Genomic DNA, 13,015 nt, shown 5'->3' on the forward strand with positions numbered 1-13,015 from the left:
AGAAATAAAATATTTTACTTTCTCAAAATTAGAATTCTCCAAATCTCACTTTACAGTAGACCCAGAACTCCAGGCAGTGAGACACAGCTGTAAAAGACCTTCCTCCCTGCCTAAAGATGCTATTGTTCTCTGTCAATTTCTTTTTATTTAATGAACAGAAGAGGACTGCAAGGCTGGAGATGTTTTTGTCAAATAATGAAAATTCATGCCAGAAAATGAAATCTTCTCTGAGTACACAAAATTTAAAAAACCTGAGGATGAACAGCTAAGAACTGATATAGCCTTAAAGTTTGGCCCACTATTGCATGTGCAACTGTACGAAGTAAGGATGTGTACACTACAGTACATGCTTCTTCATAAAGTTAAGAGCTAAATGTTAAACAGAGATGTGACCATCCAAACCAGATCAAGGGAGGTTTTTCACAGGTTTCACGTCTAAGTGGCTGCAGAAACAGACTGGTTCTGTAGCAAGTGTCTAGTATGGCAAAGAACCATGCTCTGTTCTACAAATTGGGTCACGTGCCCAACAGCAAACTTCATTTTAAAGACCACCAGAAGTGGTAGAGGAGTTTTGTCTATTGTGTGCGAAGATCAGAACAGAGGGCAAGCAACAAAGCTACTTCTGTATGAGAGTATTTGTGGATAAAGCATAGGAGAAGCTGGCATTGCTTGTCATCAATACATGTATTAAACAAGAAAGGTTTATGAAGGTCATATGGTGGTACCAATAAAGAGGAGTCTTTCCATCTTCAGTAAACGATAGGAGGGCTGCATTCAGTTTAAACATGCTGCATTTAAGGACAGAGCATTTGAACCACTCAAATCCATGCCTGCCTTTTCTGCAGCTTGGAGCTAGACAATCGATATCAGCAATATCTCTTCACTGATTTTGGATACTATCTAAAAGAGATGGGTCACCAGCCAAATTCTGGTGAACCTGTGGATATTCAGGACTAGAATGAAGTTATATGGTTTGGTCCCTTTCCCAGCTTCAGGAACTGAAACCGTGGTACTGACATCAGAAGCTTTGCAAGCAGGCACAAACATCACATCTTGGTGTTATCTATAGTTTCACATCTTGATGTTCACATCTTTGCAAGCTTCACAGGCGCAAACATCACATCTTGGTGTTATCTATAGTTTTTGATGCTCAGGCATTTAACAAAAATAGATCAGAAGGAGGGCACTTGTATCAGAGAAATTTATATAGTGTTAATGGAATGAAAGAAGTTCTGTTAAATTCCAGACAATGCTACATCCGTCCCCACTCTTTGTTTCTTAATTCGTTCCTCTTGATCTTCCCAGTGACTGTCTTTGGCAGCTCTTGGACAAATTCCACCTAAATAAAAAAAGACAGAAAACAATGTAGCATGTTCTACAGAATTGGTCTTCCAAGACTGGCTCTCAGCATATGTGGAAAACTAGGAGGATTCCCATCAGTAAGAACCGCTTGCCTAAAGGATCAAGTCCAAGCCAAATCAAGGCAGCACATTGTGCTACTTGTGACACAATTTCTTTGGCTGCCTAGATGGCCAAACATCTGCGTAGCTGCCTCCCAGCTAACCAAACCGAGTACTGTAACATGAGTACTGTAACAGAAGGATGAATACCTAAATGGTATCAGAGGTCAGAGATTAATGACAAAAAGAAGAAAAAAGGAACGTTAATGGCACGAAGTCTTTAGTGGCCCTTAGTTCCTAAGAGTTCTGCACAAGTGAACTAAGGCACTGCTAGTAGCTCTTTTCCTGCCATGCTGGGATTACTGAGAAACACCAAGTGTATCCTCCTGGGCTTTCCTCTTATTTATTAACCGTGAGGACCACTAGATAAAAACTTACTCAGATTCAGTCAGGTACTACCCTAAAGTCACCAGAGAGTGCTTGGTTGAAGATTAAATACAAAATGGAGAATTATGATTGTCAGCCTGACTTAGAACATGCAGATCTAACTAGGGTATCGTATGAAGCCTAGAAATTTTTGAGAGGTTTAAACAAACGCTTTACTCAAATGCATGAAAAGCAATGTAAACTAATGTTATTTAGGAAAGATTTTCTGGAGCCACTGCTCTAGCTGAATCTTTACCACTGTCTCTTTCTGGTGAATCATGAAAATCCAAGTAGCAATTCTCCTGAGATTTATGGAAGGGTGCCCTGGTTTAAAGTTTCTCCTCAGAAGCATTTACCTTTCTAGGGTATTTATATGGAGCAGTAGTTTTCTTGACATGCTCCTGCAAGTCACAGGTTAAGCTCTCCAGGTCACTGCATGAAAAGGTTGGGGACAGGACCACAAACGCTTTCACAACCTGTAAGGTAAGGTCAACAAAAGTGATCCGACATCATCCATTTTTAAGCACTGATATACAGGTTACCAGGGAACAGTACTACTCAGAGTCATGACGTGCAAAAGGGAGGAACAGAGAAACCAGCACAATATAAGAAAAGTTTGTGCCCAGCTTTTGCACAGGTATGTGCAGAAGGGAAAGTTGAAAGCAGAGTTTTCCTGCCCTCACTACAAAGCAAGAGTATTTGCTCTATCCTCTCAGCAGGGATCAAGAAGGAGGAGTAATAAGAGGTATCTCTGCAGAGTTCTCCCTGAAGCTGAGGGACATTTTGTTTCTCTCCGAAGTTCACACTGAGGACAGCAGGCCCATATCATCCCAGCACAGGACTGTGCTTTCTCCGTATCTGTAGCCCAAGTCTAATGCTAGGCAGTTATAGTATAACTTTGGCTACACCAAGACAGCCAGAAAAGACAATTTCAATGTATAGACAAGTGCTTACAACAAGGGGAAAGTAAACATCACTGTAATGTTCTCCACAGAGAAGACCTTCTTGGCATGAAAAGAAACTAAGAAGAGCAAAGGCATGTAAATGGGAAGGGATTTTGCCTGTCACCCCAAGTAGGACTATCCATGATGACATGACTGCCTTAGAGCTGTACATTATTCAGTAAAGTAGGAACTGCTTTATATAGTTACATATTTGAACAAACATATTGCTTCCCCCCCACTGTTCAGCATCATTACCTCTCCTCTGAGGGGATCCGGGCTGCTGACAACAGCTGTCTCTGCTACTGCTGGGTGCTCTATCAGGGCACTCTCTACTTCAAATGGCCCGATGCGATATCTAGGTAAGGAAAGAAAAATGTAGGATTTGGTTTTATGAGCTGGAAAACCAGTACCAAATGTTTTTTAGTTGTCGAAGAAAAAAAAACCCCAAAACAAACCAACAACCAACTATAGAAACTTTAGGCAGAATGGGAAAGTTGGCTGTGTTAGAAGGTAGGAGCATTTAATGGTGGTCATGTGGTAGAGGACTGCTGGGGGCTGTGGATACCTCTCCATCTCTCCCCTTTCCTTGTGGCTCCTAAGCTGGAGCTCCATCCCACCCTGATAGCTGGGGTCTGCAGTATCAGCTGATGCCACGTTATGGTATCACATCATACAATATCAAATTGTTTCATTTCAACATGTTAAAAAGAAAATGTTTCAGTGCTCTTTGAGTCTGATAGAGATGTCCTTCAATTTTAGTCAAAAAACAAACTAGATTAAAATCCTGCCAATGGAAGTCTTCGCTCCTTGTTGAAACAGATGAGATGTCGCAGTGGAAATGGATACAGAGATGCCACCGACATCACCAAGATGATACTGCAGATCTATGAAAAGCTAATAATAAAAGCAAGTATTCCTAAGTCAAGAGGTCAATACATTCATCAGAGGACTATCATGTCAGAAGCTCACCAGGAACACAACGTGTAAGATTATACAATGGCAGACTTAGAAAGGAAGCATGCAAACTGACCCTGAAGAAATGATGATGTCATCGTCTCTTCCAACAAACTGAAAATATCCATCTTCATCCATAGTCCCTCTGTCTCCAGTGACATAAAAATCCCCACGTTCACTTTCTGCGGTTTTCTTAGGGTTATCCTCAAAGCGGTTTACAAACAGTAGTTTAGATTTTGAGCATGCATTAGCTATACATAATGCTATAACACACATAACGTTAAATTCACTGGAACTTAATTTTTGAGTCAAGGATGTTCAGGAATTTTACTGACATTGCTATAAAATACAATAGAATAGGTTTAAAAAACAAAACCATTTTGATTCTTTTAAAAAAAATTTAACTCAATCTTGAGCAAATTCTTCTCTTCCCTTTTCTAACATCCACCAATCCAAACAAACAAATTACTCTGGTAATAAATAATAAACTGGTGAAAAATACTCAGCCTTTTGAACCACTATGCAACTGGAGAGATTTTGGGGATATTGGTGGTGGTGAGGAATAAAATAAAGTCCTTACTACATATTCAGAGAATAAACCAAGTGGTCTTATAGGTTTGCTTCTGATAGCAATTTCCCCCTGTTGTCCTGGAGGCAGAACATTAGCATTTTTGTCTATGATCTAGAATGAAAAACAACACGTATTTTAGTCCAATGGGAAAAAAAAACCCAAAGCCAAAACCAACCAAACAAAAAACCCCTGTGAAAGAATCTAAAGAGCAGCCAACAAACCTGCACATCATAAAGGGGAGCTGCCTTCCCCATTGATCCAGGTTTTATCTTCATTCCTTTAAAAGCAGAGCAGATTATTCCCTGTAAAAATCAAAATCAAAACAAAGTTTTGCAATAGAAAACTGCTACATTCACATTCAATTCATTAAATGCATTTTCTAGAATAATTCCAAAGTAAGGAATTAAGATTCATAGGATCCTATATGTCAGTGCTGTATGGTACAGATAAGCAAAATCAAGAAACTCCCTGAAGGAATCCTGTTCCATTATCTGCAAAGAATTCATGCCCTCTGCTAACCAGTCTTCTTCCTTAGACTCAAACTCTGCCCTCTTGCCTGTCACTGTCACTTGGAATTTGCTTAAGGACGTTTATGGAAACATTAGAGCACATCTCCTCCCAACAATCCATGTTTCTGGCAGGTTCTGTGAGGAGAGCCATGAAAGGGTGCTCTTTCAGAGGTTACCAGGGGAGGAGATTACTGAAACATTCACAGAAACGTGAAGGAAGAAACAGGCTGTGTTCTTTGAAAACAAACATTAAAACATCGTAAAGCAAAAAGGAATTGCAAAGATTTAATAGAATATAGACCCTACAGATGTACCGTTTCAGTCTGGCCATATATTTCATAGATGTCCAGCCCAGTCTTGCTTTTCCACTGCTCCATGACTTCTGGGTTGAGTGGCTCCCCTCCACTCATGCAGTGCTTCAGGTTCATGAATTTGTAGCTTCACATGGAGTTAAAAAACAAGAGGCATAATTAAATCTATTGGGCAAGACAAGGAGCATGCAACTGTAAACAGATAATACTGGAGAGCTGTTTACTGGGAGAGTTAGTCCCATGAAGTGGGGAAATCAGAGGATTCCTGATCCTTTGGCTCCTGATACAGCAAGGATCTCAGTCTGTGCTCAACACTATGCATATGAGTAGTAGTAGTCAAGAGTTAAACACACATGAAAAATAAAGTAAAATTTTTGCTGAAGTCAGCTAAGATTTAAGGACATGCCTATAACTAACCACAGAATGATTTGCTGAGCCAGGGCCCTGATTGCTGACCCTCTGCAACAGCCCAAGTGAGAAAGTGCAAGAGGGGAGGAAGGAACGGTGGCAGGCAGTGAGAACTGGAGCAGGGGATGATGTACAACTGCCACAACAAATCACTCCCCCACAGTCATGTTGACACTGACTTTCTACGATCACAGTCCTTCCCAAAGCATGGACAATTAATGTGGTAATTGAAAATTATGATAAAGAATTTAACAGGCGCTCAGTTTCATACCCTCAGGGACTTGCTCACAAGTTCAGTAGTGGAAGTCTCAAATTTCTGAGGGAAAACATCAAGTTTCTCTATGTTTGATCATAAAACTCAGCAAAACTCACAAATTTTGTATGACGGTCTTTTCATGAAGGATATTTTAAACTAAATTACTACCCTATTTTGGGTGAAGCAGCTAGATCTGGGAGACCACTGAAGTTTAGTTAGGGTAAATTAAACATTAGTAAATAATTTCTTGACGTACTTGGAGAGATCATTTTGCACCAGCATGCGGAACAATGTTGGAGCACCAACCAGCGCGTCAATGGGGAATCTGCAGAGAGTCTAGTGAGTTAAACAACAAGATGGACATATGAAGCTCAGATGAAAAACTGTCTTGTGGATGTAGAATAAACAGATGACAAAGGGGGCAAATGTAGCTCTCCTTTCTGTGTAACAGCACCATATGCTCTCTGTTGGGTAAGAAACCCTCCTCCAGTCGGTGTAATATGCAGAGATTCACAGCATATTTGGTTGGACAAAATTCCATGCTAACATGTCTACATGACACCCAGACCACACAGCTTGGAGCATGGGCAGAATAAGCCCGTCTCTGTCTACGTTATAGGGAGGTTTTCGCTTTCATCTTGGTCAGTGCTGGCAGAGAAATCCTTCCGTTTCAGCCTGCATTAATACCAGCTGATAGTACTTCCACAGTCGCTAGAACAAAAGGCAAGCAATTAGTGCTGCTTTTGGGTGATTTTCATTCATGTGCTCACCAGCTATGAGCAAAATGTATGAATGAACCGCAGGTTTGGCCCCTTCTGTGTACATTAAAAATGCAAATAGTAGCTTTACGCAACGGATACAGCATCTCGAACACAACTATGGACACAACCCTCATGAAATCTATGGATGCTGTTAAGAATGTTCTTTTTGCCCCCTTTCTGCAGATTAACACATCTCCATGAGTTTTTCCTTACATTTAGGATGGCTGCTGATTCAATCTGTGGTAGCTTATGTATAAAGATGCATGATCCAAAAACCCAGGGATCAAAAACAGATGCCAGTGAAGCTACTATCCATCCTGTGTCTGCTGTGCTCCATATCACGTCTGAGGGAGTCAAATCCAACCAGTACCTGATAGAGCAGAAAAAAATGAACAAAAAGATAATGAAAAATTTTTGCTTAAAATAAAAAAAAAACCCAAACCACAAACAAAGAAAACTGAAAAAACCAACAAGCCCAAGATTCCTGACAAGATACGTGGGCACTAGGTACTCTGAATAAGTTTATTTTATGAGCTAGCTCTAGGATAAAAGGGCACCTAACTATATGTTTGCATAAATATACACACATACATGTATATCATGCATATATGATGTCAGTCATAACACAGGACAGAGTAAGGGAAAGAGAGGAGTCTGAATTTCAATAAAGTGACTTTCCACTAGGTAGGAAGATAGGGCTGAAGCAGCAGCATTCATGGATGCTGTGTTGGACACCAGGTATTTCACTTCTAAGGCTGCTGAGGGACCAGGGTGATCTGTGCAACCAACGTAAACTCTGCCTCTGCTCATCTACACGTCACAAAGCTTTCTGCAGCCCAAACAGCATGGTACCTCTTGGTTCTTTGCAGTAAAGTATTCCCAGCTGATGGCTGTCCTTTGAACCACTCTAAAGAAAGGGTAAGAGATATTCATTGAAAAATGGAAACACAATGGAAAAAAATGGTGATCCTACTCCCCTAGAAATCTGCTGGAGTTTCTAGTCCAATTTCAGAGGCAGAAGGACTGGGGCCGTACATTGGTATTTCTTATTCAGTAATTTTTCATCAGTTCTACTATGCAGCTTCAATTATCCCATGTTCAACCAGGCTCAAACCTTTCATACCTTTCACTTAAAAGGGGTCTGAAACCAAGGCTACCCTGGGAATGTTCAGTCATCTTTGGAAATCCTGTGGTTCCACTGGTAAAGAAGATAATCATTGTGTCTTGAATCCTTGTTTTGATACAGGAATGGTCAGCAGATTGGTTTCTTTAAAACAGAGAATGCAATCATGACCTCAGTGGTTACTTTACACAGGCTTCAGAATGTAATGAAGTATTGCATATTGCAGAACTCCCACCCCAAATAAGCTTCACAGAAGGTTTTCACCAAATTAGACTAAAATAATGTGGAATTACACTTCCTCAAAGACAGACTTCCCCTTAAGATGAACAGGATAGAAACTTCCCAGAATAAGACCACTGTTAGTAAACAACTCTGATGTGGGTCAGCAATCAGTCGTGATTAACACCTTAATGTTGGCATTTGATGAGTATTTGTAGTCAATGAATACTTGTAAATGAGGACTTGTGGAGAACAGGTCTGCTTTCTGCATCATGACTGCAGTGTCACTAACTCATACTCACTTGTACAGGTCAGTGAAGTTCAGCCATCCCTCCCTCCTGCCTTTGGACACGATTAGCTTGGTCTTCAGAAACTGACACTCAGATGCCACTGAGTCCACGGCAGGAGCCAGTGTGTCATCCGTAATGATGCACGTGGCCTTTGATGCCTGGAGTCGATACAGTATGTCTTTGGCTGATAATTGGGATATTCCTGGAATTAAGACAATTCCTGGAAGAGCAATAACGTTAGTTTGGGATGGCATTTTTTACCTCTGATTCTTTTCTAAGAACCTAAACTATTAACTATTCCCAAACTGACCTCTGAGATGGATTTGCCTTGGCATTCCCAAGCCAAACAGTTACAGTGGAGTAATGCAGCTGCTTGTGCTCTCCTGTAAGGAATGAAATGTGGACCTGTCTGGTGACTTCCATGGCTCTTCCCTGCATTCTGTCATCTCCACGCCTACTGCACAGGCCACCTGTCCTACGGCACCTAGTGCAAATCCTTCAGGACTGCCGGCGAAATTGGTAGCTAGGCCACTCACTAGATTATTACAACCTTTTCCTTTATAAACCATATAAATTCTTGATCCTCTCAACTGATTTGCATTAACCAGTTTTATCAGTCTCAGATATGCTCACTGACCTGCTCGCATGCAAGCCACATTCACCAGCCACCATTCTGGGACTCGCGGCAGGATCACAACAATTCTGTCCCCCTTCTGCAGTCCACATACTTTAGTCAGCACATTGGCCACTTTTCGAGACAGGAACCCCAGCTCCTCAAAGCTCCACTTCACTTCTTCTCCTTTTCCATTTACCCACCAAAAGGCAGGGTTTGATGGTCTCTTTCCAGCCTACAAAACATAGGGATTCAAACCCAAAACATTTTCTTCTGAAAGACCATGAAATTATAATGTAAAAATATCTGCAAATTATGGAAGATCTGAGTATTTCACAACTGGCATGTAAGTTATTATTTTTCCCTTGTCCTTAATGGATCAAGATTTGCTATGGATCAAGCTCAGATATTCTCAATAAATTCTCCTTTTCTGAACCTGAAATTTTTACCAGCCCAGTTGTGTCAAGACTCAAGTCCTAGTCTGGATCCTATTTCAGTTTAAGTCTTATGCTCAGCATTAATGCTCCTACAAAATAACAGATAACGTGAAATACTTCACATAATACTCCTGATATTCTGGATGGAGTTGTGGAATGCTATTAAACAGACGCAGCACAGGCAGAGGACAAAATAAAACAACAGGACAACACGGTATCTCAGGACTCTTTCTAGTCTGATTGCTCAGGAAGAAGGGAGTTAAGTGGTCTCTAACTACAGGGCATCTGGACAAATGCAGAATCCACTTTGGAGCAAGGCAATTAAACATTTGTGGGAGAATTTTCCCTAGCATGAAATGTTATTGTGATGTTACCTCTATTTTTATGATGTGAATATCTAATATTATAATATGCAGAAGGAATAAACACAGCCATTCTGAGGTTAAATCAAAGTCAAAAAGGACTTACCATTGCTTTTTCTACCTACATAGGGAGCACCAAGGGTCAGAGACACTTTTAAAATAAAGCAAGAAAGAATGAGATTTTGTACAATTTCCTAATGCTAATTGGTTTTGGCAACTGATTTTTTTGATAACGAAAAAACCCCAACTTATTTCAAATGAAATTTCAAATTGAAGTATCTCATCTGCACAACAAAAGATCATCTACCTTTTCAATCTCAGACCATTTGTCCAGTACATCACTTGCAAAGTTAAAGTACTTTGGTATTTCCTGTTCGCCCCGCCTGACTGACTCGTACTGTGAATATACATCAGAGGCAAGCAGCCTGGGGTGTCCACGGAAAGTCCTATTAGGAAGCTTCAGAGCCCACAAGGATTTTAGAGTCTGTAATTTAAACAACTTCATGGCAGAAGATGATGTACGTAGATGCTGTAGACTATATAAGAAAATTTGCAGAATTGTTGCTATGAATCCTGCAACAACAACAAAAAAAAAAAAAAAGAAAAAAATCTTGAGATTATCCAAAGACAATTCAGATATGAATTGATGAGTTAATTAATTGAAGTCACTTAGGCTAGTCACAGCCAAACTGATGTTTTTAACAGTTCAATTAAATGTGGAGTTCCCCATCCTGCTTTCTTATATTTTTTACCACCAGCTTTTTAAGGACTTAATGTACTGTACTGATCTGGCATCTTGTCTGTAGCTCAGCTGATCCTTATAGATTCTTGATGTGTTCTTTGGGGCTGCTAACTGCCCACAGCCCTCCTTAGTCAAACACAACATAAGATGTTATTGTTTACATTATAAGAAGGTTACTGGTTCTTACACCAAAGCATTCAGTAGCTGATTCTGTATTCCTTTTCCTTCACCTGGAGCTGAAGGATGTTTCCAGACTACTTCCATCAAGATTCTCACTGCTTTAGCTTGAACAGGTGCTGACCGATATATCCATTCACCACATATATTCCAAGAACCTTCACTTCAGTAATCCCTTACATAGGTCCCCAAATTTGATTTAGACACTTATACCTTTGCTCGCTGTAAATGCCCTCTTCCATCTGTACTCACCATAATGATCCTAAAAGCTCTCAAGTCCAATTACTTTCTTCCTTTCCATTGCTAGTCTTCTTTTTTCTTTCTTTCTCTCTTTTTATATTACTATTATTATTATTACTTTCAGCAGTCTAGAAGATTGCTTCAGAACTGTGCTCAACTCTAAAAATTTTAATGGTATTTAGAGGCTTCTCGTAAGTGCACATGAAGATTATCAAACGTAGAAAAAAAATACTGGCTCGTGTCTGGAAGAGCCCACAGTCAGAGCAGGAGCCAGTGGAGTCCTGGAGGCCTATGATGATTCTCAAACCTGGGTCCATCTATTGATTTTCCTTTTTCAACCACTAAACACAAGTTACTAAACTCAATACAAGGTTAGGCGAGTGACTGTTGACATACAGGTTAATTTCCTCTTCTGTTCTTACAAAGGATGAAGCTATCCACAAATTAAGAACAAAATTATAGGTAAACTCTTGATTAAATTCTTTTCCACGTGGAATTTCTGTGGCCTGAGCGAAGCTGCAAAGTTTTGCCCTTTGTCCCAGGTTTTTAAGTTCATTTTGTATTCATTTACCTCTTGTCCTGTGTCTTCAACCGTAACCACTTATCCTCACATCTCTGATGCGTGGATCTCAGTTTTGGTCAAATTTTACTCCCCAAGAAAAAGTAACTTATTTAACAATGGCATTATTTCCTTATTTCTTAGCAGGAGCTTTTACAGTAATATTTAATCTGCCTATCAGGCAAATGAACTCAAATACCTAGAACTTGCACAACTTAGTCTTTTCAGCGATATCTGACAGCATAAAAAATCTGGATGCAGATTTTCCCCCAGAACAGATACTGTGTCAAGACCAACAGTAATTCACAGTGTTCTCTATGCTACATGGAGATTGTGGTAAAGAAATACTGATCAGCTGTAAGTAATCCTATAGGATATCATTTGCTCCTGAGAAAGAATCATAGGACATGGATATAAAATTAAGTGCCGTTATGTCCTTAAGTGCCACCCACTTCAGAATCAGGATTATACAGCAGAAACTTATTTAGATGGTACTTACATTTGAAATCAAAACTTCATTCCTTTAACAGAAAAGCCTAATCATTTTGATTATTCTTTTTAATAACATAGTAAGATACTTCTCATTTCTTAGTCTGCTCTAATTCTATGATTTAGCTATAATCTACAGATTTCAGAGCATTACAATGACAAAATCTACAGAATAGCCTGTAAAGAAAAGAGGAGAGAAAGAACATTCAGGAACAGTATTCAAGATTGGAAATAGTATTCAAGACTGGCAAGATGAAAAACATTTTAAATCCAGGATTCCCTAGTGGTCTACAGAAACGTCTGCAAAGTTTTGCTGTGAGAGCCTTCGACAGCTTTTAGCACTTTTTCACCTGCAAACTTACGAAAAAACTCACGAAAGACAACTGAGGAAAAGACCCAGTAATGGCAAAGTCCTCTGAACTGCTGCAAGAATCAGAAATTATTTTTCCTGATTTAGTACCATCTGCTTCTTCTCAATGACCAGGAAAAATTGGAATTCAGACAAACAACGTTTTCCTGACCTGTTTGCTGTGGACAGTATAGATTGAGAGCTGGCTGGGGTAGATCCTCTTCATTCGGTTCATTCGGCTTTCACGACATGTGTTTCCCAAACGAGGCACTGTAAAGATTAGCCTTAACCTGGACACTCTGTCAAAAAAGATTTGGAGTGAAACCCTTTCTACTTTATCATTTCCTTCTTTTGAAGTAATGAGAACAGAACATAGCACAAAACAGACCAGGCAGCACAATTTTTTCTGTGGAGTAACCTTTTTCTTGTAATGATTTACACCGTTGTTAATTGTACGTAATTTGCACCTTAACCTAAAGCACTTTGTATCTTCTCTTTTCCCCCACTTTAACCATTGAAGTAGATTCACAGATTTAAGTAGATCACAAATTCATCAAGATGAAGAGAAGTAGTTAAAGAATATGTCTTTCTCCTTCCTGCCTGACTAACCTAGTGGCCTTCTACGATGGAGTGACTACATCAGTAGACATGGGAAGGGCTACAGATGTCGTCTGTCTGGACTTCTGTAAGGCCTTTGACATGGTCCCCCACAACATCCTTCTCTCTAAACTGGAGAGCTATGGATTTCATGGGTGGACTCTTCGGTGGGTGAGGAATTAGTCAGATGGTCGCATCCAGAGGACAGTAGTCAATGGCTCAATGTCCAGATGGAGACTGGTGACGAGTGGTGTCCCGCAGGGGTCCATATTGGGACC

At 40.0% G+C, this 13,015-nt stretch overlaps 1 protein-coding gene across 1 annotated transcript; it reads right to left on the reverse strand.

Annotated features, from left to right (window-relative positions):
- Positions 1-1,252: 1,252 nt before the first annotated feature.
- Positions 1,253-10,153, reverse strand: LOC103900845 (acyl-coenzyme A synthetase ACSM4, mitochondrial). Its single transcript, XM_009281619.2, has 13 exons — positions 9,892-10,153; positions 8,810-9,020; positions 8,185-8,392; positions 7,664-7,807; positions 6,754-6,910; positions 6,036-6,115; positions 5,119-5,242; positions 4,517-4,597; positions 4,305-4,406; positions 3,801-3,928; positions 3,026-3,125; positions 2,183-2,302; positions 1,253-1,339 (listed from the first exon to the last, which is right to left on the reverse strand). Exons 1-13 carry the CDS (start codon positions 10,087-10,089, stop codon positions 1,253-1,255), a joined length of 1,740 nt encoding a protein of 579 aa, XP_009279894.1. The 5' UTR covers positions 10,090-10,153.
- Positions 10,154-13,015: the final 2,862 nt, after the last annotated feature.

The sequence above is a fragment of the Aptenodytes forsteri genome, unplaced genomic scaffold (assembly GCF_000699145.1).
Source record: "Aptenodytes forsteri isolate BGI_AS27 unplaced genomic scaffold, ASM69914v1 Scaffold84, whole genome shotgun sequence".
Lineage (NCBI taxonomy): Eukaryota > Metazoa > Chordata > Aves > Sphenisciformes > Spheniscidae > Aptenodytes > Aptenodytes forsteri.